We start from the raw sequence: 23588 nt of genomic DNA, 5'->3' as shown, positions 1-23588 counted from the left end.
GAAGTGGTTACATGAATTTACTAGATCTAAGGCAGCAAACACCTGAGTGTGTGCATCACCATAAACACAGTCCTGTCTGTTTCCATTGCTTAGCATTGCTCGTGTAGTCCCCGTTTCAGAGTTTTATCAGCCACCTGGTTCGGGGTGCATTCAGCCCCACGTCTGCCTGTGTATGCACATAAACACGAGTCTTGATGCCTGTGCTTGTAACACTGCGCTCGTCCCGTGGTCAGCCGAGAGGCTGGAGTTGTCTGCGCAGAGGATGCACAATGGAGCTTGCGCCTCAGCATTAGTGAGACACGCATGATCACACCCAGCCTGCCGGGTCCCCCGGGACTCACACACATAATTAGCCCCTGTGCACCAGAGCCTTCATCGCCGTGTTTGCCACATGGTGAGTGTCACCCAGCGGGCCCGCGAACACGCGCACACAGAAGCCCTCCCGTCCCCGGCACTGCATTTGCCATATGGTCAGGCTCACCTGCTGGGGCTGGGGCAAGGAGACAGACGGGCAACACTCACACACATAATGAAGCTTCCCCACTGGGCTGCCTTAAGAAGTTTAAAAAAAATATAAAATAAAAGTTGACATAACTGCCACATGACCAGACTCACCTGCTGAGTTTTGGGGCAGGGTGGGGCAGTCACGCACACTCTAATTGGCCATCTCTGCCGGTGCTGCACCTCGGTGCAGGAGGCTGGAATCGGAGCAGGAGGGATGCGCTCCCTTCCCCTGGGGGAACAGAGACCCTGAGCCCACACAGGCCGCCTCTGCTCCCCGCTGCCCTGAGCTGTGTGGAGGGGGACGTGCACCTCCGAAACACCGGGACATCGGGCAATAGGAAGAATTTCTTCACAGAAGGGGTGATTGCACGTGGGAACGGACCGCACAGGGAGGCGATGGAGTCGCTGTCCCTGGAGGTGTTAAAGGAAAGACTGGACAGAACCTGGTGCCATGGTCTACTTGACACAGTAGTGTTTGGTCTTAAATTGGACTCGATGATCTCAGAGGTCTTTTCCAACCTAACTGCTATTCTGTGATAACGAGCCTCTCCTCCTCAGCGCCCTGTGAGCACCTCAGGCCCACACCGACTCCCACGGGCAGGCACGGGCCCCGGGAGGAGCTCCAGTACCAGTAAAACCCCGTCCTCCGGGGCGCAGTGACGGCAATTGCCAAGATTGAGAACAGCGACCAGGGAATAGAGAACCAGCTCCACTTTGCCCGTCCGAGCAGCGGCGGTAAACAGCGGCCGCGGGAGGCGGGGCGGGCGCGGCCGTGGCCGTGCGGGAGGGAGCCGCGCTGCGTGAGGGGCGGGCGGCCGGCGGTGCTCCCCTCACGCCCCGCCCGCCACCACCGCGGCGGCTGCCGGGCTGGGCGAGGGTAGGAACGGACGCTGCTTCCCGAGCGCAGGCTGTCCCGGGCAGGCGCTCTCGGGAAAGGCTCTCTCCGGGCAGGATGAGCCCAGGAGGTCGCTCCCAGGGAAGGCTCTCCTGTCCCCGGGGAGGGCCGTCAGCCCCGCCGCCATGTCGGGGGGGGCGCGGGGCTCCCCCATGGCCGTGACGCGCGTTGCCATGGCGACGGCCGGGCGGCGTTGGGGGGGTGGCGGGATGACAACAAATATGGCGGAGAGGAGCAGGACGGCAGAGACGGGTCAGTGCCAGCCGCAGTCGCCTGGGCGGGGGGAGAGGGGGAGTCCCCCTTCTCCAGGGGCTTCTGGCGGTAGAGGGGGCCTGGCTTGCAGCGGAGTGTGGAGACGGAGCCCTTCTCCTAGGGGAAACGGGGGGGTACCTCTGGCTGAGGGCACCGAGGTGGTGAGGGGACCGCGGCAGAGGCTCCTGCCCACGGAGCTATGACGAAGGGCAAAGCCCCTTCCCTTGGGTGATGAGGAGAGTCTACCCAGGGACAAGGTGGTTGCGGGGAAAGCTCCTTCAGGCAGGTAGAGAGGGAAGAGCCCCCTCGTTCCAGGCCAGCCTGAGCGGGACTGACCCGCTGTGGGGTGGAAGGTGTGAGGGCCGGAGGCCGGCTCACCCGGCCTGCGCTGCGGGGCCGAGCCCCGGCGGGGCAGAGGAGGAGGCTGATGGTGGGGCAGCCCGCACTCTCTGCTCCATCCTCCCGCACTCTCTGCTCCATCCTCCCGCACTCTCTGCTCCATCCTCCCGCACTCTCTGCTCCATCCTCCCGCACTCTCTGCTCCATCCTCCCGCGCAAGGGCAAAGGTTGCGGTGGCAAAGAGCAGAGCAAACCGGCGGTGCAGAGGAGCTCCCCTTACACAAGAAACGACCGCCTGCGTGAATTAGCATGAAAAAGTAATGCGTGAAGACACGGGTCTGGAAAGGAAACTGCAGCACAAGGCTGGTAGCTTGCGGGTTGACCTGCAGGTGCTGCTTTACCTGTCTGGGAGGTGTGAAGTGCCCGGAGGCTGCAGAGGGACAGCGAGCAGCACACCTGACAGCTCCCATCCCTTACGCTGTTACTGAGGATTTCTTTAAGGAAGCTGCCAAATGTTATTCTTCCTGTTCAGGATGTATTAACAATGGTTTTAACTGTGTATGTGAGATAAGTTTGTGAAGCTGAAGTTTTGTGTCTCCTCATAAATGATAAGGACCCTCTAGGTATAGGGGTCTTTCCTTTGTAACAAAATACAGTTAAGGTCTTTTCCAATCCACATGAAAACAAAAGCCCTCAAAATATAGTACGAAAATTAGAGATGCTAACATTTGGAAGATGGAACAAAGATGACAGTATTCCTGAATATTTAATCTCCCACAGTACCATACATAAATTATCTGGGTTCCTGAACCAGGAGTTCATTTTCCCAGCCTGCTGTGTTAGCTGCTGCACCTCTGCTTTTCAGCCTCAGAAGTGCCTCCAAATAAATATGCATTACCCATAGAACTGATCTTGGATTTTTGGGCCACTTAAGGTGAAAAAAAGGGATAAGTATGTCAAATGTTGTTTTGTTCTAGGGAAATGATACTACAGAGTCTACATCTGAATGGATTGTCCATATGGTTTTTGAACTCCCTGTATTCAGCCATACTATTTATGATCCTGTGGAAAAACATTGTGAAATTTATTGTGTGTTGATCTTGTCCATGGGGCAGGTGATTATTTTCATCCTCTGCAACACTGCTAACACAGGTGATCAGCTGTGCCTGAGCTGTGAATCAGGGAACAGATCTCCAGTGGCCATGGGACTTTGTCAGCTTTCCTGCCACCCCCTGTGCCTCTGCCCTTGTCAGTAACTTCAACATGGAATGTAACTTTCATACTATTTCCAGATTAATTTACCTAGTGTTCTCAACTGTATTAGTTAAACCTGCAGCTTCATAATATTTGATTTTTAATTTTAACCTTGCCCAGAACCTTTTCTGCTTCTGACCATTGCAGCTGACTAATCAACGATCTTGTCATAAATGTTGTGTTTCAGCTTGTGCCGAATTCACGTTTAGTTGCATGTCCTGGTACATGTCTGCTTGAGTTATACAATGTTTGTCTGTACACTTTGCAAGTTTAATTTGCAGGTCCTTCTGTTTTGGAAAACCAGATAAGGAATTAAAAATGCAAAGCACCACAAAGATAGGGAGAAGACCCAAAACCTTCAGAGAAGAAGAGGCAAGCTTGTGATCTTGGCCCACTTTTAAGGAAAGTCACGGAAACTAGTGTGGGAAAAAAAGGTGGGGTGATTTGGATTTTTTCTGACTGTCTGCTGACACTAAGTCGACAGGCAGGTTCTTTCCATGGCAAATCCCTCAAAGAATCTCTATTTTCTTCTCCTTTACTGCTGGGTGACACTGACACTGTTGTTGAACACATAATTGCGGAATGTGCTCCGCTGCATCCTCACTGCTTAGTGTGTCTTCATCATTTGTGAGATCTTGAGCAGTCTTTAGGAGGTACAGGAATGTAGCTCTGGAACCTGCCTTTTGCACAAATGCAAGGAGAATAAAGCCATTACAGAAGGACTGAACATTGTTCAAACCATATAAATCAATTTAGCCAGTATGAGTATGTTATACTTGTTGGATTTTTTTTTTTTTTACTCAGCAACATCATGTTTTTAGTCATGGATCAGAAAACACAAGTAATAACTCTCATCATCTCATCTTCCTATCTAGAAATACTCATGGTTATTTTCAATTTTTGCATAAGGAAACCATATTACAGAGAAATTGAAGGTAACTTATTCATGCCTTAAAGCATCACAGATTGCTGTGATGGACCATTCTTTACTGATTGAGTTCAGAACTCAGGTTTGACAAGAGTCAATGTCAGAAAAAATACAGTATGCACTTACAGATAAGGGATTATAAAAATTAGGTTTCTTCCTAAAAGTTATCTGACAGTGAATTATGCACATCTAGGATGCATATGACCTCTCTAAACTCTTAGATTTGAGAATATGCTGTGTTAAGATGTTTTGTAAATTAATTATACTTTATAAAAATTACAATTTTTTTATAATGCAATAATTTTTAATTTCAGTTTTATTAGTATCTCTGTTATAGGGAAGTAAATATTGTAATATGTCTTATACTGGTAATTATTCTTACTCTTTCCCTATATACAAATATTTTCATATTCTATTCCTTTTCCCTGTAGAAGATTTTTGTTTCTGTTTTTTGCAAATTCTTAACCTTTTTTATCTTTTTAATTGGGGAGAGGGATTAGGACACACAGAATTGCACAAAGCATTTCAGAAGAGGGATTTCCATCAGTTTTTAGTCTACTGTTAAGTTGAGCATTATTCTCTACATCATGGTAGGTTTCAGCCAATCTATATATTTCAAGTAAAATTTGGACTTAATATGGAAGGTAGATTATCTCACACCTGTCTGGTACAGAGTTCATATTCTGCTGCTGTCCTCCTCAGACTAGGCAGACATCTGCTCTAATCCATTAAAATAGTTTCTGTATTCTGATGTTTGGTTAGAGTCCTGCAAATTGGCTCACTTTACTCAGAATTAATCATTTTCCCATTGTAGCTGGCTCATTAGTCCTACCTGCTTTAATGAAAGTGTTTAAATCAGCTTTTTGCAGTAAACTCTGAATTTGTTTGATTCCTGTTTGGTTTTCCAGGCTGAAACCTTTGTCTCTCAAGCTGGGAATCCAACTTAAAGCAATGTAAATCTTCACAAATGAAGTCTGCAGGAGGATCAGAGTGATTGAGTCTAGTTAGTTATTCTCAAGATCTTCTTGGTTTGATTTCCAGCTGTTCTGCTCAGCTGACCTTGCTGTCATAAGCCTCTGGAAGATACAGGAAAACAACCAGTTTAGTTAAGTTTCATCAAAACCAGATGAATGTTATTCATTCAGTTCTGTAGCAAAGAGGACATTTTAGCTTCACGAAGGAAGGTTTAGTAGTAGGTCGTAGTGAGTACAGAGTGCCTGGATTTGCTAAATTTTTTCACCCATGAGCCAGATGAAAGTATTTTCCAATGCAGAATTTCACTAGTTATCTCATTCTCCCCAGGTTTATGTTCAAGACATCTGTATTGCCTTCAGAGGACTTGCATCTGGAGACCTGAATGATCAAAGGGTGCAGGTCATCTCTGAGTTCTGTAATTGTTTTCTGTCTGAGGCAACTGAATATTAGCCTGGATTGACAGTTCTAATATGTGTTATTCCACAGTTGCTAGTCATTTTGTGGATATTAGTATTTCTGGTATTTCATTGTGACATCGTCACTGAAATCATAGTGAAAACAAGAAAAGGCATTCACTCATAGTACTGGACAGGATATAAATAAATGTCTTTAGACCAAAAATCCTGGTTATCGGAATGAACAGGCTTCCCAGCTGAATGTGGAAGTTTTTTATGTTTATTTACATGTCACCATTGGTACCTTGCAGAGTGGTGTTGAGTCACATTTCATGCTAAGAATGGTTGGAATTTTCAAAGCTGTGACCTGGCTTCAGGGAGGAAATCTGCAAACCTCTGTTGAATGCTCAAGCCCCACCCAAAGTTTGTGTAGTAATTAGCGTTCCTAAAACACTTAGTGTTGAGCTCGTTATTTAAGAGATCTGCAAGTGAAGAGGCCAATAGAACAGCTGTGTAAATTCCACAGTATTTTCTGATTGATTTTAATATGAGAGTGCTGAGCTAGATTGTTTTGAAGATAGCTTCCCATTATTCTTTCAAAAGAGGATAGTTACTCTTTTAAAAATATTTAATCATTTATGGTATGACAACATTCTAGTATCAGGAACATAACTGCTTTTTTCAGTGGCCTTAACTGTTAAATAAGAAACCAAACTATGTAAGAACATAATTTATTTGTCTTTATTTAAAGTCTTTTTTGGTAACTAATTCACTGACTTTATCATGAGGAAATTTAAAAAAGGAGAGATCGGCTAATTACTTTAATAATATTATTTAATCTCAGTCATTAAAATAACACCATACATCAGTGATACTTCTGATTATCCAGGTAAAGGTAATTTCTACAATTGAATTAACTTTTCCTAAATGATTTCTGAATTTTAAGGTGTATACAAGCCACAGAGCTTATTTTGTAATATACACAACTAATCTGTAAACATCATAGAATTCCAGTGTTTTGGAAGAGACATTGCAGCCTTCTTGCTGAAAGGGATCTGCCCACTGTATCCTCCTATCAACACGAGGAGGCTTCAAACGTCAGTGGAACTCTGTGTGGGGACTGGGCCCAGCCTTGCAGATGTTCACACAGCAGAAAGAGCTGTTTGCAGCTGTTTATAAAATGCTGCAGGGTGGATTTGTAAACAAATCTAAAATGGGTTTTGTTCAATAAAGAAATTTACCAGAAATTACCGATTGCATTGGTACTTTTCAGCCAGAGCAGTTGGAAGTCCAGGGGACATTAGAGAAAGGTTTCTTAGTAAATCTAAGGTCCTTTGTAAGACTATGAACTATTTCAGTTTTAACTGTATGAGTTGAAATATTTGTTGAAATTCTATACAGAAATTAACTCTAGTCACTGGAGAAAGCTATTATAGTGATCATTAGACTTTGCTGCCAGTAGGTCGCTGTTCAAGCAATTTCCAATGTTTTTCAGTTATCCAGTGGAAAAAAATCCTCACTAGAAAAATTCATCGAAGAAGAGCTGCTAATATATTTTTGGTACTTAAGGCTTTGATCATATTTTTGTTACATAATTTGCCATATAAGGAGACCTGAGAAATACTAATGAATGCTTTATACAGCCAGAAGATATAATTTCAGAAAAAGAAAGAAACAATAATGTGTTGGGTGTTCCAGTTGCCATTTTTGAGTGGTTTACCATTTCCTAGCCATATTTCATACATTTTTTTTCTTTGACAAATAATCAAAGCTTTGAAAAGTTACTTACCTCGAGCCTCCCAACGTTTTTTCTTTCAGTGAAGTTCAAAGCACCCTATTAATTACTAGCACTTGTGAGAGGAGGCTTTTGAATTTGTAAAAAGTAAAATGAGACCTATTGAGAATTTTAATAGGTTTTATACTGAAATTTGTAAAACAGAAGTTTCTGCAAGTTTCTTTAGTGTGGTTCTCACTGCTTTTAGTAGGCAAAAGTCACATGCAAAAGACCAAATTAACCTCAGAATGCATTTAAGTGGCCTACATAGTTTTTGGTAGTGGAGCTATATAGATTTAATGCTCAATAAAATAGGTTTTTAAAGTCATCTCCCTATTTTACAATGGAACCAGCTTGATCTCCACATGGGGCCACTAACAGGACTGGCACACTCAGATCTGCAGCACCAGCCTGCCCTCCAGGTGGGACATCTCACACAATAGCTTTCAGCTGCCATAGAAGAGATGGACAACTTGTCTATACTGGGAAATTTTCCTTCTCTTCCTCTTTCCTCCACAACACCTGCTTAGGGATAGAAGTCACAGAGGAAAATGGCTGAATAGTCATCGTTACCTTTTTGAAAGTTTTTAATGAAGATGTCTGATAACTTGGTAACAGAAAGCAGCAACCCCTGGATAAACGAGGTGCTGGAGGACATGGAGGGGAGTTTGTGCAGTTATTTCCTGCTGATGTCAAGGGGATGCAGGCATGCTGCTTTGCTCACAGTGATGTTACTGGATGTGGAGCAGCTCTGGCACAGCCACCTCCAGCACTCTTGTTTTTGGAGGATTGATCATGCTGCCCTTTTCCAGAATGGTGGGAATCTTTTGAAACCAGCTTAGATTTCTCAAGTGATTCCCCAAGGTAGTTGGCATGCAGAGCCTGGGTGCAGAATTGCCATGTTTATATTGCATTGTACCTGAGATAAGAAGTTCTTCTGAGATCAAGCTGTGTCTGCCTTTAATCTATATTAGAGGTAAACTGATTTATAATTACTTGAAGTTGGTTATGGGTACACATCAATGTATCCCTTATCCCACATTTCCTGGTCACATTGTCCCCACAGTTTATTTTCTTGACTTTGCCACAGAGGCCAAGCCTGCCATTTAAGAAGTGCTGTATTTGTTAACTTTGGATTTTTACATACGTTTTTGAAGTAATTTTACTATTTGTATGGTGAAATGGTTTGGAAAACTGCTCTACGAGAATAATAATGACTTCCATTTCATTTTGTCATAGACTCTCAAATTCAGGATGTGGACTTTAGTATTAAATCTAGGGCTCTCATCCTGCAAATGTTTGGTAATGAATTTGATGTATTTGTGTATAGTAAATGCTTTTTTTGATTTGTTCTATTTTAGGATAAGTAATGTATAAAGTTTAGAGGCTAAAACTTACATGTTCTGATACATATATTTTCTAATATATATATATGTATCCCTGTTCTCTCAGTATGGTAAACTTGCTGATTTCATGTTTTCATTATGTCAAAAATCGAGCATAGAGAAGGGGATGGAGGAAAAAGTAGTTGTTTTAAATTATTATTATTATTAGATGAATAAACTCTCTAATGATCCCATTTACCTGCTAATTCACAGAGCTGTTTACTTAGCAGTGGATCTCACAATCATGAGTGAAAACTGGCAAGATTTTCCTTTTACATTTTGTTTCATAAGCACCTTGGAAAATGTGTTGAATTTCAATCTCCACTCAAGCAAGTGGAACATCAGTTCCCGTGAATCACCAGAGCAGAGCAGCAGGAATCCATCGCAAAGAGAGCCCTTTTGGATTCATTGCAGCTCTGCTGATGTGTTTTCATTTGCAATAAGCAGCAGAGTCACTTTGCCATTACAGACAACTTCAGTGCTGGGAAGCCTGGCAAGTGGCTATCAGGTTTTCATGCTTATAAAATGCAGATGAGGTGGTATGAAGTGTTTGATTAATGAAAAATTCCTCAAATAACCTATACAAATCTGAAAGCAGCAACATTATTTGATGGGAGCTGTCCATGTGAAATAGAATTGTGAGATAAACTTGCCTCTCTACTACTTACCTACACCCAAAGCCTGTGGTGCTCTGGAATATTTTGTAACTAGGCACAATATCACTGTATCTGCTGGTTATTTTATTTCTGAGCCGTACAAATAAACAGTAATTTGATCTCAGAGCTTTCTCTGTGTAAGTCATCTTAAAGGTGGAATTTTTGGCTTGTGTTCTGAATACTTGAAATATTTTGTATGCATTTCATATTCCCATAAATATTGTATCAACTTGGTATTTGCTTAGTTAAAAAACATGCTGAATATGCTGTATTAGTTAATAGCGTTCTCTGTAGTTTTACTCCTGTTCTGTTGCTGATGCAAGACAGTTAATAGGTTGTTTGTTTATGCTGACATTTTTTATGTTAGAAAATGGGAATTTTGAAACAATATTTTATTTTTCTATATGATACTTTGTGAATAAAATAAAACTGCAATGATCTAATTGTTTGAAATGAAATACTAGATTATGTTCTTAAGGGAATGTGAGTGGACAATGCTTGGGTCAAAGATATTCTCAGTGGTTTAGAATACTACTTTTTGGAATGGACTGTTTTGGAAAGTAGGGGGAAATGCTATTCTGAATGAAGAAGTTAAACAAGTTGTTTCAATGAGTAATTATAACTGTGGCAGTAATTAATAGTGTAATTGATTTCAGCAACTGGGGGAACAAATTATTTCAGAAGTTGTACTAAAATCTCCAAATTATTTTAAATATGCAATAGTGAAGAAGAGTGTAACTCAAAAGTGAAGAAACTGTGGCTGAAATTACTGCAGGCTTAAGTTAACTGGCAGAAGACATCCCTATATCCCTAAACAACAGGTGAATAGGAAGCAAGAGCCAAGGAAAATAGCAATTTAACCCAAAGAAGGATTCAGGAATGGTATGTAATAACCAGGATGGAAATTGTCCCTGCACTGAGGTTGCCCAGTTTTCAGTTACTGCACTCATGATGAAAGCCCAAGCAGCTGCAGAGACCACCTTTCTTCCAGTCACCTGGGGAATACAAGATCTTGAAGAGAGAGATGGTGCTGTGCAAAGCTGCTGATGTGTTTCCCCACAGGATTTTGTGTCTGCACTGGAGCTCTCATGGAAGGCCCAGTTTCCCATGGATAAAGATTCATTACCACCATAATGGTGTTAGTGGTTGAGTCAGGAATTGAAGTCTCCTGAACACCTGAATTAGTGATAATCAAATATTTTTAAAAAAATGTGGACAGGTGCATCTGCAAGAAATTTACAGTAGTTGCAGTTTAGGTATGAACAAATTAAAATAGCTGTTAATAGTGGGTTTGGTATAGTGCTGCAGCTGACCTGTGTTGAGGCTCACCAAGTTCAACTTGTGAAGAATAGCTGAGAATAAGATAAAAGCCCTATCCAAATTAGAAAGCACAGCTGTATTCCCTCAGTGCTAACCCTGGAATAATGTCCATGATCCAGCTTGCTAGCTCAGCATCACAGCTATGCTGTCTTCCTTTGGCCTTCCTGGGATTCAGCACATAAACTTGTGCTTCCACACTATGGCATAGACATCTCTTTAAATATAAATTTGGAAAGTTGCTGTTCAATCAGCAGACACAGTAAGACATGAAAAGTGCTAGGAAACTGGCATGAGCAGGCTCATTTTCATAAACAGAAAAAGTGCTGTTTATATGTTCCATGCTTGACCTTGCTGATATTCTTGAAAGACTTCCATGGTACTTCATACTTGGTATTTTTAGGAGACGTCTTTTGTGGACAAACATTTTGAATGTGATAGGGCTGAGGAGTCTGAAAACTAGGACAAGAAATGAAGCCTTGGCCTTTTGCAAAAGCTGAAATCAATCTACTTCTCTGTTATATCAAGAATATTTATTACCTATTGAGTCCTTTCCAGTCCCCAAGAAAGGAGATGCAAAAAGTTAACTTGAAGAGATTAAACTTCGTTAGTCACTGAAGGCTATATAGTCTTGGGTCAAGGTCATTGCATCGGTTGCTACATATAAAGTGCTTTAGTTGCATTTAGCTTGGCTCAATGTGAGTTATCTTTAGTTTAGAAATTTATTTTGTCATGACTTCTCCCAGTTATGCTGTCAAGTGTGAGATAACGTGCTTTTGGTAAATCAGTTCCTCACACCCAGGGCAGCTGTTGAAATATTGGTATATACAAATTGTCCTGGAGTATATATGGATGTATACACAGCATACATCCATGAATCTCTCCCTTTCCTTCCACTTCTTCTATCCTCCCTCACATATAACACAAATCCAGATATATGAAAGCTGATTTGTTTCAGTATTAAATAGCATGGGAAATACTTACAGCATTTTAGGATGGCTCTAGCAAATACTAGTGAGTAACTTCAACCACCACCGTTTTTTTTCCAGTTTTGTGAGTAATACCAGGTTTTGCCCTTACCTGAAATTTCCTCCACGACAATTCCAAACCCTGCAATTGCCTGCCTGCTTGACTCGGTATTTTTTACAGGTCACACACCCTCCTTGTTTTTGGGAAATCAGTTGCATACAAATTTCAGAAAGGTATGGGATGCTAGGGAAGAGTTTCACTTCTCAAAGTTCTGTAATACCCCACAAAGATAGCCTTTAACTCTTCAGTTTTTTACCTGCCTCAGAATCCCTAGACACAGAATTTCCCCTGGAATGATAGGAACATCCACAAATTTTTTGATCTTGACCTAGAACTTGAGTTCCTGTGTTCTCTTTGACTGGTGTTTCAGCATCTCCTCTCATTCACATGCAGACCTAATTCTCTGAGCCATCCCTTATTTCCCAGAAAGGGTGGACTTGCTGATACTTTTTTGCAGATGCAGCTCTGAGGACTAGTTCAACTCAATAGCTATTATCTTCTCTTTTGTCTATCTTGGGTTGCATATAATGTATGATATTTTTGTTTTCTGTTTATATGTTTTATGCTTTTGTTTGATGTGTTTTTTTTACTTAAGTATTGCTACTATAGCAACTGTTGCATCATGTGATACCTTTGATGTTATCAAGATACAAAATACTTGTTAAAAAATAAATCTATATATAATGAATTTCACTGATCCATACAATGTTTTTAAATAAACATCTTTTCAGTTAATATATTTGATACAACTGTATTTTCCATTCTTTTTATTTTTCATTTATGGTAGAATTTTAGTTTAGAGCTTATAAGTGCAGTAAAAAGAGTAATGGAATTTTTTTTTTTCTTGCTTACTGAGTTCAAAGCATTAATTGCTTTTTAAAATTTTCATTAGAAAAATCTGTTCATACGTTCTTGGACACTTTGGATTTCACTAAAGTCATACAAAAAATTCCATTGCCATTTGTCTCTAACAGAAAGGTAATATCCTTGGGGGTAGCCCACACTGAGATAACAAAAGAGTAGGCTCGAAGTAAAGCTTTTAGGTTGAGGATTGGAAACAAATATCACGTATGAAACAGGCTGCTAGTCCACACAAGCTGACTTTTCTTCTTTTTCTATAAACTCATAAGATAATGCCAGCCCCAGGGCACGAGGAGTCATTGTGCAGAGCACCTGTCTGCCAGATATCTTCAGTTGAATGTTCTTCATTGGATTTTGGGCAGGCTCTATAATTGACCTTGGGCTGATAGTTGTGTCTCTGTGTGGATCTGGTCTTTTTGAAAGGACCATGTAGTGGAGATTTCTCATCACCTTTTCACACATGACCAGCCTGGTGGTCAATGCTTTGTTCTGGGCTAAGCACCTCGTGTACCTTTGTGTCCCTGCTTGCCCTGGGCTTTCTGCTCAGTATATTGCAGGCAAAGTCCTCTTTGTGGTGCCACTCAGCCTTTTGTAGGCACCACACATGTCACCAGCTTTAGGGATAATCTTTCTTTATGTATTTGCATATGAGAACAAGATTTTCCACCCTGAGCTTTGACTCAGACGCCTATTCCACACCTTCTGCTAGAGTAAAGGAATTTGGGTACTTCCATCTAAAGAGGCATGAGGTATTTATGCTTCTAACCCAAAGTAAAAACTGATGGTGGATTGGCTAAGGAGTCATGTTAAGAAGGTTGAAATGTAATATTGTTTGGTAGCCTCTGAAAAAAGAGTAACTTGTGCAATAAAATTAAAGACCCAAACCATAGATTTTCCTTCCTATTATGCAACCAACCACAAGCCCTTTCAAGTCCATGGCAGTAAGATTGCAGTTTATTCCTCCTGACTACTTTCACAACCTGTGCAAATTGCAGAATTTGCCTGATAATCTCTGCTAAACTACAGTTCATCTTTACTTTGCTTGTGTTCTTGAATATGAATATCATCTCAGTTTGGAGACAGACTTGACAAGCAGTCTGTTGGTCAAACTGTAGGAGGAAAGTAATTGAAGAAACAATTGCTGTAAAGCTGCTTTATCTCAAATTTGTTTTTTAAATGACAACACGGTGTTACTATTTTTTAGAACTAGACCAAGCTGTATCACAATCCCTTCCTGTGGTAACCAGTATTTTCCTTGTTCTGCTGGACCTTTGAAATAGGTAATGGTGACAGAATGGGCACAGTATCCCAGTGTGAGGCAGCAGGTGTGGCTGCTACTATGCCTGGTATTGTCTCAAACCCTGGGATTTATGGTCTAAACATATTTTTTTCCCCTTTCTTTTCAGATCACAGTGCCTGTGATTTAAGTTCATTTCAGATTGACAGCACTCTGCAGTATGTTTAGATTCTCCGGTTCATGGCCAAACCTTGCTTCGGGATACATGGCTCTGAAGATCAAAATGACAGTTATGTTTTCTTCTTTTTCTTAGCATTTTTAAATCAGTGGAGCTGGAATTCCAAGGTCCTGACTGCTGCTGCCTGTAGGATTTTTAGAATGGCTACAGCACATTCAGAAGTCATAGCAGAAATAGCTTGTCTTCATGAATATCAGTGTTTCTGAACCCTAGGGACAATGATATAAAATATTTTATTTAAAAAGAAAAAGTCAAATAATAAGTGAACACGATCAGCTATTGAGACTATATTGAGACTTGTACTAAATGTTATAATTTATTATAATTTTGCTAAGAATGACATTGTTTTCAGGTTTTTGGAGCAGATACTGTTATTGGCATAACTTTTGTAAGTGCTACTTAGCCAAAGTGTGAATTGGGCAGTGTTCATCTGGAGACTTGGTATGTTTTGGAGCAATAGGAGTTGCTGTTGGTCATCTGAATGAATTTTTTTGTTGTTGTTGTTGCAAACTATACTGAGAGTTCAGATTCACTACACTGTGTGGGTTTCTAGTAACAGTACTGCTCAAGGCTGATGGAGCTTTTCTAGGATACCTGGAAATATTTCCTAGCCCCTGGATGATAAGGATCTGGCTATTAGATACCATAGATGTTTTCAGCAGCAAAATGTTTCCTAATTTTATTCTAAAATAAGGATCTCATAAGAGAATGCAAGATACCTTGATGACATTTTTAACCAAAGAAAGACTTGTACAAAGTTGCCTTGCCATTATTGTTTTTGCGTTACCTCACCTTTCTAATTGCCATCATTGTTAGGGAGTAAGTGAATGATGCAGGTTTCCCAGGCAAATTCCTGCTATATTTTTCCATGTCTGTTTTAATGTGGCTGTGCTCTCCTACCTAAATGTAGCATGGGGGTAGCTGCTGGCTTCTAACTCCCTGGGTTTTCCTGTTTGGCACTTCTGGAAGCTGAGCTCGTTGTTTACCCAATTCAAAGAGGTTTTCAATTCAAATTTCTAAAGAGGTACCTTCCTCTAGAAACTACAGTGTTTAAAGAAAATGTACTTAAATTTGCATGATGTTTATTGTAGCAAATAACTGATTTCATCTTTTCCTAAATGGAAAAAAAAAAGAAAAAAGTTGTCTTTACCCTTTGAATTTAAGAAGGGCAAAGAAACTCTGGAAATTTCCAAACTCTTCCTCCCACGAATCCCAGTCTCCTGGAACTGATTCTATTAATTTTCACTAGTTTGATGTGAAATATATCCACAATGACAATAGTGATGAATGCAGATACCAGAAGATTCTGTCCAGGTTTTATTTTAAAGCCTTATATACTTACAGAGATTTCAGGCACCTACAGATTTTATACCTGATAGAAAATTACCATTAAAGTTTAATACTGCAGTAAAAGTAAATCCTAGGGATTTGCTGGAGCCTCCTGGAGTTTAAGCTATGAAGAATTAGAATAAAATAGCTATGTGTCTTACAACCCATAAGAAAAATAATTGACAAAATAAGAACTACTTTCTGAGACAATTTCTTTGCCAGGTTTTGCCTTTGCTTGTCTTATCTAACCTTTTTTTTTCAAAGGAGAATCTGGTCTCCTTAAGTGGAATGTTCAGGATGTACTTCAGTTAATTCTCTTTTTTCCCTTTCAGTTTGTTTCAGATTGAAGAGCTATTTCCCTTCCCCACAAGCTTCTGTCATACATCTTTGCCTCCAGCCAGGAAAATCTGCTTAGGGCTCCCCAGTTGTGAGGACAGGATCTCTTTATTGGCCAGAGGACTGGAGCCCAGGGTAGCTGTTCTCTCCATCTGAGGGGGGTAATGTATTCCCAGCACCACTCTCTGCATCTGCTGAACAGACAGGCACGAGGCCATGTTTTATAATGGACTCAAACAGCCTCCTTTTCGGGCAGTGGTCTGGCCTTTCCTTTATCACCCAAGGAGAACATGCCAGAAGGGACATGGTGCTGTTGTGCTGTTTAATAGTGTGAAGTTCAAAGACAGCAGTTTTGCATGTTTAGAGATTAAAGCTAATATAACTCAAAATATAGCAGCAGTGCATTCTGAATATTCTAAGTACTGTGGAATAACGAACACGCTAGGAGAGTAATATTGTTAAATGACTATGAATTACAGGCTATTTGATGATTTTATTCTCATTCCTGGAGGGCTACATTAGGTCAGGAGGAGCAGATGGAAACTTTTTGCTGGGACACAGTTACTTGACAGCTTCCTTCTGCATTGTGTAAAGGCTCCATTGGCAGATTTTCTAAATTGCCAGGGAGATGTAACTCTTTCTTCTGCCTGCTTTTCCTCCACTGTCTTATGGTGGCAGTGCTATGAATGTAATCCTTTCCAGTTTCTTCATCTTTAAGTGATGTTTCCCAGTTATCTTTTACAATTTCTGAGAGGCCTATTACTTTTAGCTGAGACTTAAAAGGGAACATTTTGCACAATGCACAGGGGTGAATTTTGTCGAGGGACAGAATCACAGCCATGCAGATGCACAGATGCCCCATCCAGGCCTCAGTTTGCCTCTGACATTCCCAGGCTTTAAGCAAATTTTATCAGCATGCTGGTAAGAAACATCCAGCTAAAATATCCTAAGTAGCAATTATACACTTAAAGAAAACAATTTAAATGCCACAGATTGCTGTCTGTGGGTAATTATTCAGTCTAAAACAAATAACCCAGAGGTTACAAATAATAATTTTGCTAAAAAAATACTATCATGCATTATTCAATATCTACATTTTTAGATTTTGATAAAGTAAGAAAAGGTCTAAATTCTGTTTGTTCTGTTGTAGTACTTCCCAAAGAGAGTAAGTTTCAAATTTATTCCTGTGGAAGACTGGGGATTCATATGCCAAATGTTGACCTGGATTTGCATATTTTTTAATATGGGATTTATGTACCTGTGAAAATATGGGTATATGATAGAAAGCCTGACAGACCCTTTAACTATGGTGTCACTAATACATTGTTATAATTTGTTACCTCAGCTAAGGTGTTTTGCCTCAAGAGGTGGAATACTTTTATGTATGGAAAGGTCACTTTTAATTAATAAGCTGTTTTCATCATTCAGGGACAATATGAATTGCTTGTAACATTTGTGTGAAATAGTTTTCAATATAAAAATAAAGCAAATTGAGCTTTATGTCACATTTATCATCCCCCATAACACATTTAAATGTCAAAAAAATCAGTACAGACCAAAAGTCTATTTCTAGAAGCCTTAGTAGCCCTATTTATCAGAGTGAAATAAGATATTATCATCCCATTATCCCATCACATGCCTTCTGCACTTGAAGCTGTACCATTTCTTCATTTTCTATAATACAGAAGATAGTTTTTCTATTGTTAAATATTTCTTGTCCAAACTGTAAGTAGTGAAGAAAGTGCTGAGTGTTTCTTATACTATAATATAAATGTGTGATATAATATTCACCTATTTACTTACTTTCTTGTACATATCTCAAATGGAAAAAAAAATAAAAATTAGCTTTCTTCTATCCCTATTTGGAAACAAATATTTTGCAGACTGCAATTTGTTAGTATAATTTTACTGTAAGGATAAAGCTTTCAGTGTATTTACTACTGATGTATTATGAGAAAAATCATGCCATTATGTAGAAACTTTATGTCCTTGTATATTTGACAATGAAATAAATGCCGCATTAAAAAAAATTCAAGTTATTGAAGTTATTTTTCTGAGATTTGTTTTCTAACAAGGAGGGCTCAGATAGTCACATGGCTCCATGGGTGTATGTTTCTTCCTTCTAATAATTCTAAAATTTCAAATATGAATGGGACTGAGCAGTCTCAAAAGTTCTAAGTTCATTTAAGATGCCTGAAAATAGGCAGCAGGATAGAGGAGAAGGATCCCATTAATGCTGAGAGGAAGATGCTTCTGAGGGTTGTGATAAAGAAGATGATGAGGAGTTCAATTCCATGGAATCCAGCAGGATCTAGAGCTAGAGAGCTCCTGTTGGAAGAAGTAGATCTGGCTGAATATCAGACTAATGCATATAAGAGGGTTTGGCCATGGGTCATAAACATGCAAGAAACCAGGCTGGGTGGTTTGTTCCTTAGAGAGGCTTTAGCAGATTATGCCATTATTATATCGGAATTCTTATATACCTTTGGAAAAGAAAGGACTGGCTCAGTCAGAAAAAACTGGTGCAGGTGTTAAATGGTGCAAATTTCATTCTATGTGGAAATGCATGGGGGTGTAGCTTCTACTGTTTTTGATATATTATATATATTTTGTTTAATGCTCATGGGTTTTTTTTCACTTTTACAGCAACAGGCAGTGCCATTGGAAGTGATGACATCATAGCAGGGAATGTGAGCAAGTACATTGTTCTCCCAGCTGGTTACTGTGGACAGCCTAAAAAAGGACATCTCATATTTGATGCCTGTTTTGAAAGTGGTGAGTATTTTCAGCATTATGTTACCTAGCTGTCAATATGTTAACACTTTAAACTCTATCACTCATCTTTTTGCGAAGTGTCTTCATTCTAAAGAAGACTTACATTAAATACTACGTAACAAATTTAGCTGATTCCCTTCAGTCATGGTATGACTTCAAATCAAACTTCAAATGTCAAAAAGGTTGTGAAGTTTGCTGTTGCCTACAATAAAAATTTAATCAGGTCCATCTTTAACCACATGTAGATACATAACTGGATTTTATTCTGTCATTATTTATGTGGTAGTATTTATGTATTTATGATGTAGTGTTTAAAATATGCTATTTAAAAAATTAATTTAGAAGTTTACTGGGGCAGTTAACCCAGTAAAGTGCCAAACTCATCCTTACATAATTAGACAATTTTTAAAACATATATGTACTGGCTTTAAATATATTACTTGGGGTTTCCTGTGGCCTGATCCTGTATTGCTGAGGTTAGTGGAAGTTCTGCCTCTGATGTCAATAGGAGAATTAAACTTTAGGAACCTACTGGAAACTGAAAGGGAAAGTATTTTTTACAGGAGTTATAGTTAGAACATTAATTTAAAGAGTAATTTTAATTGCTTATATGCATGTGGGGTATGTAGGTAAATATATCCATGAAAATGTAGCATTGTTTGAATTTTTGTGTTACATACATGTGTGCTACCAGATTTTTAGCTTAAATCTATTATTACTGGCTTTCAGACCTACAGAGCACTGTTAAACACCATATGTAGAAAAGGCATTTGGCAGGATAAACTATAGTTTTCAGCATGGTTTATGTGAGAGGTGCTGGTAATGCCAAAACTGCTCCAGTGTCTTGTAAAATGAGCTTTATATGAAGAGTTTCATCCCTCAGGGTAGAATACTGGCTGCCAGTTCCTGGATAAATATTAAATTGAGTTATTTAAATCCTGTGATTACATTATGTAAAAAGTGCAAATGATGCAGTGAATAATAAAGAGTATCTTTATTAGTTCCTTTTTTTTAAGGTGTGTCTCTGAAGGTTCAGACAATAGTTCTGTATTTTTAAAAATACTTTGGGTGCTATAGTTATGTGGGTTTTTTGCATTTTTGTATCAGAAAGTGGCTTAGGAAATGAATCATGGCCAAGCTGGGAAATTTACTTTGTTGTGCTAAACTTCTCTGCAATGAAAATGATCGGTAGCAGTCATCAAATTATTTGTGAAGTATTCTGAGTCATTGCATGATGGTTAAATTGCAGTTTTTGAACAATGGAATTAATTGTATTTTTAAATTAAAACATTTATTTGGTTTGAAGGTAATGTTCATACTTTACATACTTTAGTAGTAATGGAATGTGATAGAAGCAGGTGCTATTTGAAATACTGTGTTTATTTACATTGTAGCATGATGAGGCTGTGATGTTGCTTTGCATATTCAGACACTTCCAAAACACAAATACGAATGAAATGAATACCTTCATTTACTTTCTCATGATGATAAGGTATTAGCAAGAATGAGAGTAATACTGTGTACACTTCATATGTAAATTCACTTCATCTTTTGTTCTATGTCAGCCAAGTAATTGCTTAGAGTACCTTTACTGGTCAAAGCAAATTAACTGATATTTGATAATTTAAGAAATTGTTATTAATGTTGAAATCTATCCCATCCTATTGTCCAAACAGTGGGACACAACATTTATAAGATTATCTTGATGCTCTTTGAGTACCACCTTAAATATAATATCCGATGGAATTGCCTTTTGCAAAGAACAGATGGTAAAAGTGACCCCACCTGCAGTACTGCCCCCAGCTCTGGGCTCCCCACAAGAAATACATGGACCTGCTGGAGGGGTCCAGAGGAGACACGAAGATGCTCCAAGGGCTGGAGCGACTTTCCTATGGAGACAGGCTGGGAATGCTGGGCTTGGCCAGCCTGGAGAAGAGAAGGCTCTGAGGAAACCTTTTTTTGGCCTCTCAGTATGTAAAGGGAATGTATGAAAAAGGTGAAGAAAGGCTTTTTACCAAGGCCTGTGGGGACAGGGCTGGGAGAAAGGGGGTTAAACTGAGAGAGAGTAGATTTATGTTGGCTGTGAGGAAGAAATTGTTTACAATGAGGCTGGTGAGGCACAGATTGCCCAGAGAAGCTGTGGCTGCCCCATCCCTGGAAGAGTTCAAGGCCAGGTTGGCTGGGGCTCTGAGCAACCTGGGATAGTGGAAGGTGTCCCTGCCCCAGCCAGGGACATTGGAACAAAATTGTATTTATGATCCTTTCCAACCCAAGCCATTCTATGATTCTAAAATAGAAATTGTGTTAAATGCAATTCCATAAGTGGCTTTTCTTTCTTTGGCTGCATTCTCTATTTTCTTGAAAGGTCTGGTTGATAGGACTGAAGATTTCCTACTAGACCTATTTTTCAATGACTATGTTTTATATTGTAGAAATGGAAGTAAACAGATTTCAGACTAGAGAAAGTATATTAAACTTGTATAAATCAGGAAAAATACTAATACTACTGAAGAAATGTTATTTAATGCAGTTTCGTTTTTGTAATTGCTGTCATTATTGTATTAAATTGCATTGAAAAGTATGATTTTTTTTGAGACAGAGGTGTGTTTTTATGTAGTCTGAAAACCAATGTCCAGCTTGCTGTTTTGAAGTGCTATGCTTTCAAAGAGTCATAAAAAATAGAATTGGGCATTGGGATTTCTTTTTAGTCCATTCTGGTTTTGAGAGGCAAAATAAACTATTTTTGCCATTCCTGACAGATGTTTATCTTTTTCAGAGACTTTCAGTGAGTTTCAATGAGAAAGCAGCAATCCATTCTAACACTGCAATTTGCTCAATATGAGACATTTTCTTTCTATGTAGAAATGTTCTTACCAAAAAGGCATTAATTCTTGTCCAGTCCTATAGGCACAGAAAGCAGATTATTCCTTTTTTCTTTGACTTAATGGAAAGCTGCTATCATATCTTTCCTTGGCCTTTCCCTCCTCAGGTTAAATAACTGCTATTTTTTTCAATGGTTCCTCAGTGCTCACATTTTCCAAATTTTCTCTCATTCTTTATTTCCTCTGGCCTATCTCCAGCTGTTTTGTGCCTTTCTTGATTGGCAGTGGTCCAAGGTGAGCATGATACTCAGATAAGCTGGTGCCAATCCTGTGTAGAGTTTATTACATGACATGCCTTGCAATCTATTTACTTCTGCAATGTGACAGTCCAATCTTTTTCACAATAGCATGGTACTGTTGACTTCTATAAAACTTGTGAGCCCTTACACTGTCCAGGTCCTTTTCAGAAGGAGCTAAATCAGCTGGTGGCTTACACTTACCCTTAATGAATATATTACTATGGAAAAAATAATTGCTGTAAAATAAATGCAATTACTGAAAATGAGGAATGGTGCCTGAGCCCTTTATTATATTAATAACTGACGGAGGAGTAAGGAAGAGGGAGAATTATCAACTTGCAAGTATGTCAGGAATATGTGTTTCCCACAGTTCAGGCTAGTGTTCTGCCTGGAATCTTCCTTTTTATCTCTATTAATATTTAAGAATATATACAGCCAAAATAAACTTTTCACATTTTTATCATTAGCATTAAAGAAACTGATGAAAATTCAGCTTTCTTGCATATCACACCATACTTTTTGGATAATTTTGGTTTTCACAAGAAACATGAGTTAGTTTCAGGGAAAAATGGAAGCACAGCTGCATATGCACAGTACAAATTTAAGGGGAAGAAATGCCACATCTGAAATGTATACATTTGGTCAGTTGTAATTCTGTTTCCTAATATTCATTAATGCATTAAATTATTAACTCAGTTTCAGTTCAGCAGCAATGCACCACTGTGCAAATGTTCACCCCTCATCCTACCTACTGTTCTTTCAAAATGGGAATTTTGCAGAATATAGTGCTCTGGGTAAAATAATGTATTCATTTGTGCTATGCAAAGAGGTCCTTCCTGATTGAGGGAGGCCCAGATTTTGATAGGAATATGTTCTTCAGGGCATCTGGCATTTCATACTCAAGGTGACTTGGTATTTCAGACATTTTATCTGAAGGACTTCAAAGCTTGGTTTAGCCATCTGCCCCTCCTGTCCTGTGTTGCCTCAGTGCTTGTGATTTCTGATGGCATCCATGGAGTCAGCAGCCTATTCTGTATTGTGGCTAAGAGCTGTTTTATCTGCTTAGTCATATTAACTGTAAGAGATGTTTTTGGAGATAGTACCTCCAGTGCTGGAAGCCAGTTGTTTTTCTGGGAGCTTACATAATCTGCAGTAGCTTTGCTTCTGCATGAGGTCACAGGTTTTTCGTTAATTTAACATTATACATGAGAAGCTTTTCATACATATTTTTCAAAGTGAACAAAGAAAACTTAAACCAAATGACTCAGTCCTTAAAAAAGCCCCACCTTTTTTTTCGTTGTGTAAAGGCTGTTTGCTGGGTGTAGCTCAAATTGCCTTCCTGGCTCCATCACAAAGTGGTTCTGAGGTGGGCTCTGGTTGTTCTCCAGCTTTTGTCTCCCTGGGCTCACCATGAAGAGAACTGGCAGATGAAAAACTTGGGCTGACACTGCCAGGTGTGGCTTGGCTGCAGAAAAATGCTGGGGAAGTTCAAATGTTGTTCCTTTTGCATGGTGTCACTGGGGTGCCAGTCCCCAGGGATGGGTTGGTTGGTGGCTCTGTGCATACCCTGGGGTGCACCCCAATCCCTCTGCCTGGCCTGGGATGTCACAGGGAATATGGGAGGGAGCTGGAGTCAGGCTGCAGGCTGTGATGTGTTGTGAGGAGGGTTAAAAACCCCAAGCTCCACAGTTTTCGCTGCTTGTGGCTCAAATAGCTTGTTTTATAATTACTTTTGAGAATTGAAGGAGCAGTGTTGGCTCACAGAGGTTTGTAAATCTCAGCATTCACACTGTTAAATACAGGGGCTTTTAATAAGGCTTTGAAAATATATATTTTGGCTTGTTAGTCAAATATAATGCTGTTTAACTGTTAAAAAATACTGTGTTTCTTGAAATTAGAAATGAAGCTGCTGTCTGCTTTTATTCTCATTTCAACCAAAAAGTGGAACTCCGCCAAGAGTCATTAAATCTTCTATCCTTTGGATGAAT

At 39.7% G+C, this 23588-nt stretch overlaps 1 protein-coding gene across 5 annotated transcripts in view; it reads left to right on the top strand.

Moving 5' to 3' along the window:
* The first annotated feature begins 1359 nt into the window (after window positions 1-1359).
* The window catches only part of LOC107208051 (BEN domain-containing protein 5), an 880445-nt gene continuing 858216 nt past the window's right edge, over window positions 1360-23588 (top strand). Inside the window, exons 1-2 of one of the 5 annotated variants that reach the window (XM_015635922.3) lie at window positions 1360-1651; window positions 18351-18479. In XM_015635922.3, coding sequence (XP_015491408.1) covers window positions 1525-1651; window positions 18351-18479 — 256 coding nt within the window. In that variant the 5' untranslated portion in view covers window positions 1360-1524. The remainder of the gene's footprint in view (window positions 1652-18350; window positions 18480-23588) is intronic. The other 4 variants (XM_015635926.3, XM_015635921.3, XM_015635920.3 and 1 more) reach the window with 4 other exon arrangements.

Source organism: Parus major, chromosome 8 (assembly GCF_001522545.3).
Source record: "Parus major isolate Abel chromosome 8, Parus_major1.1, whole genome shotgun sequence".
In the NCBI taxonomy this organism is placed as follows: Eukaryota; Metazoa; Chordata; class Aves; order Passeriformes; family Paridae; genus Parus; species Parus major.
This window is presented reverse-complemented; position numbering and strand designations above follow the sequence as displayed.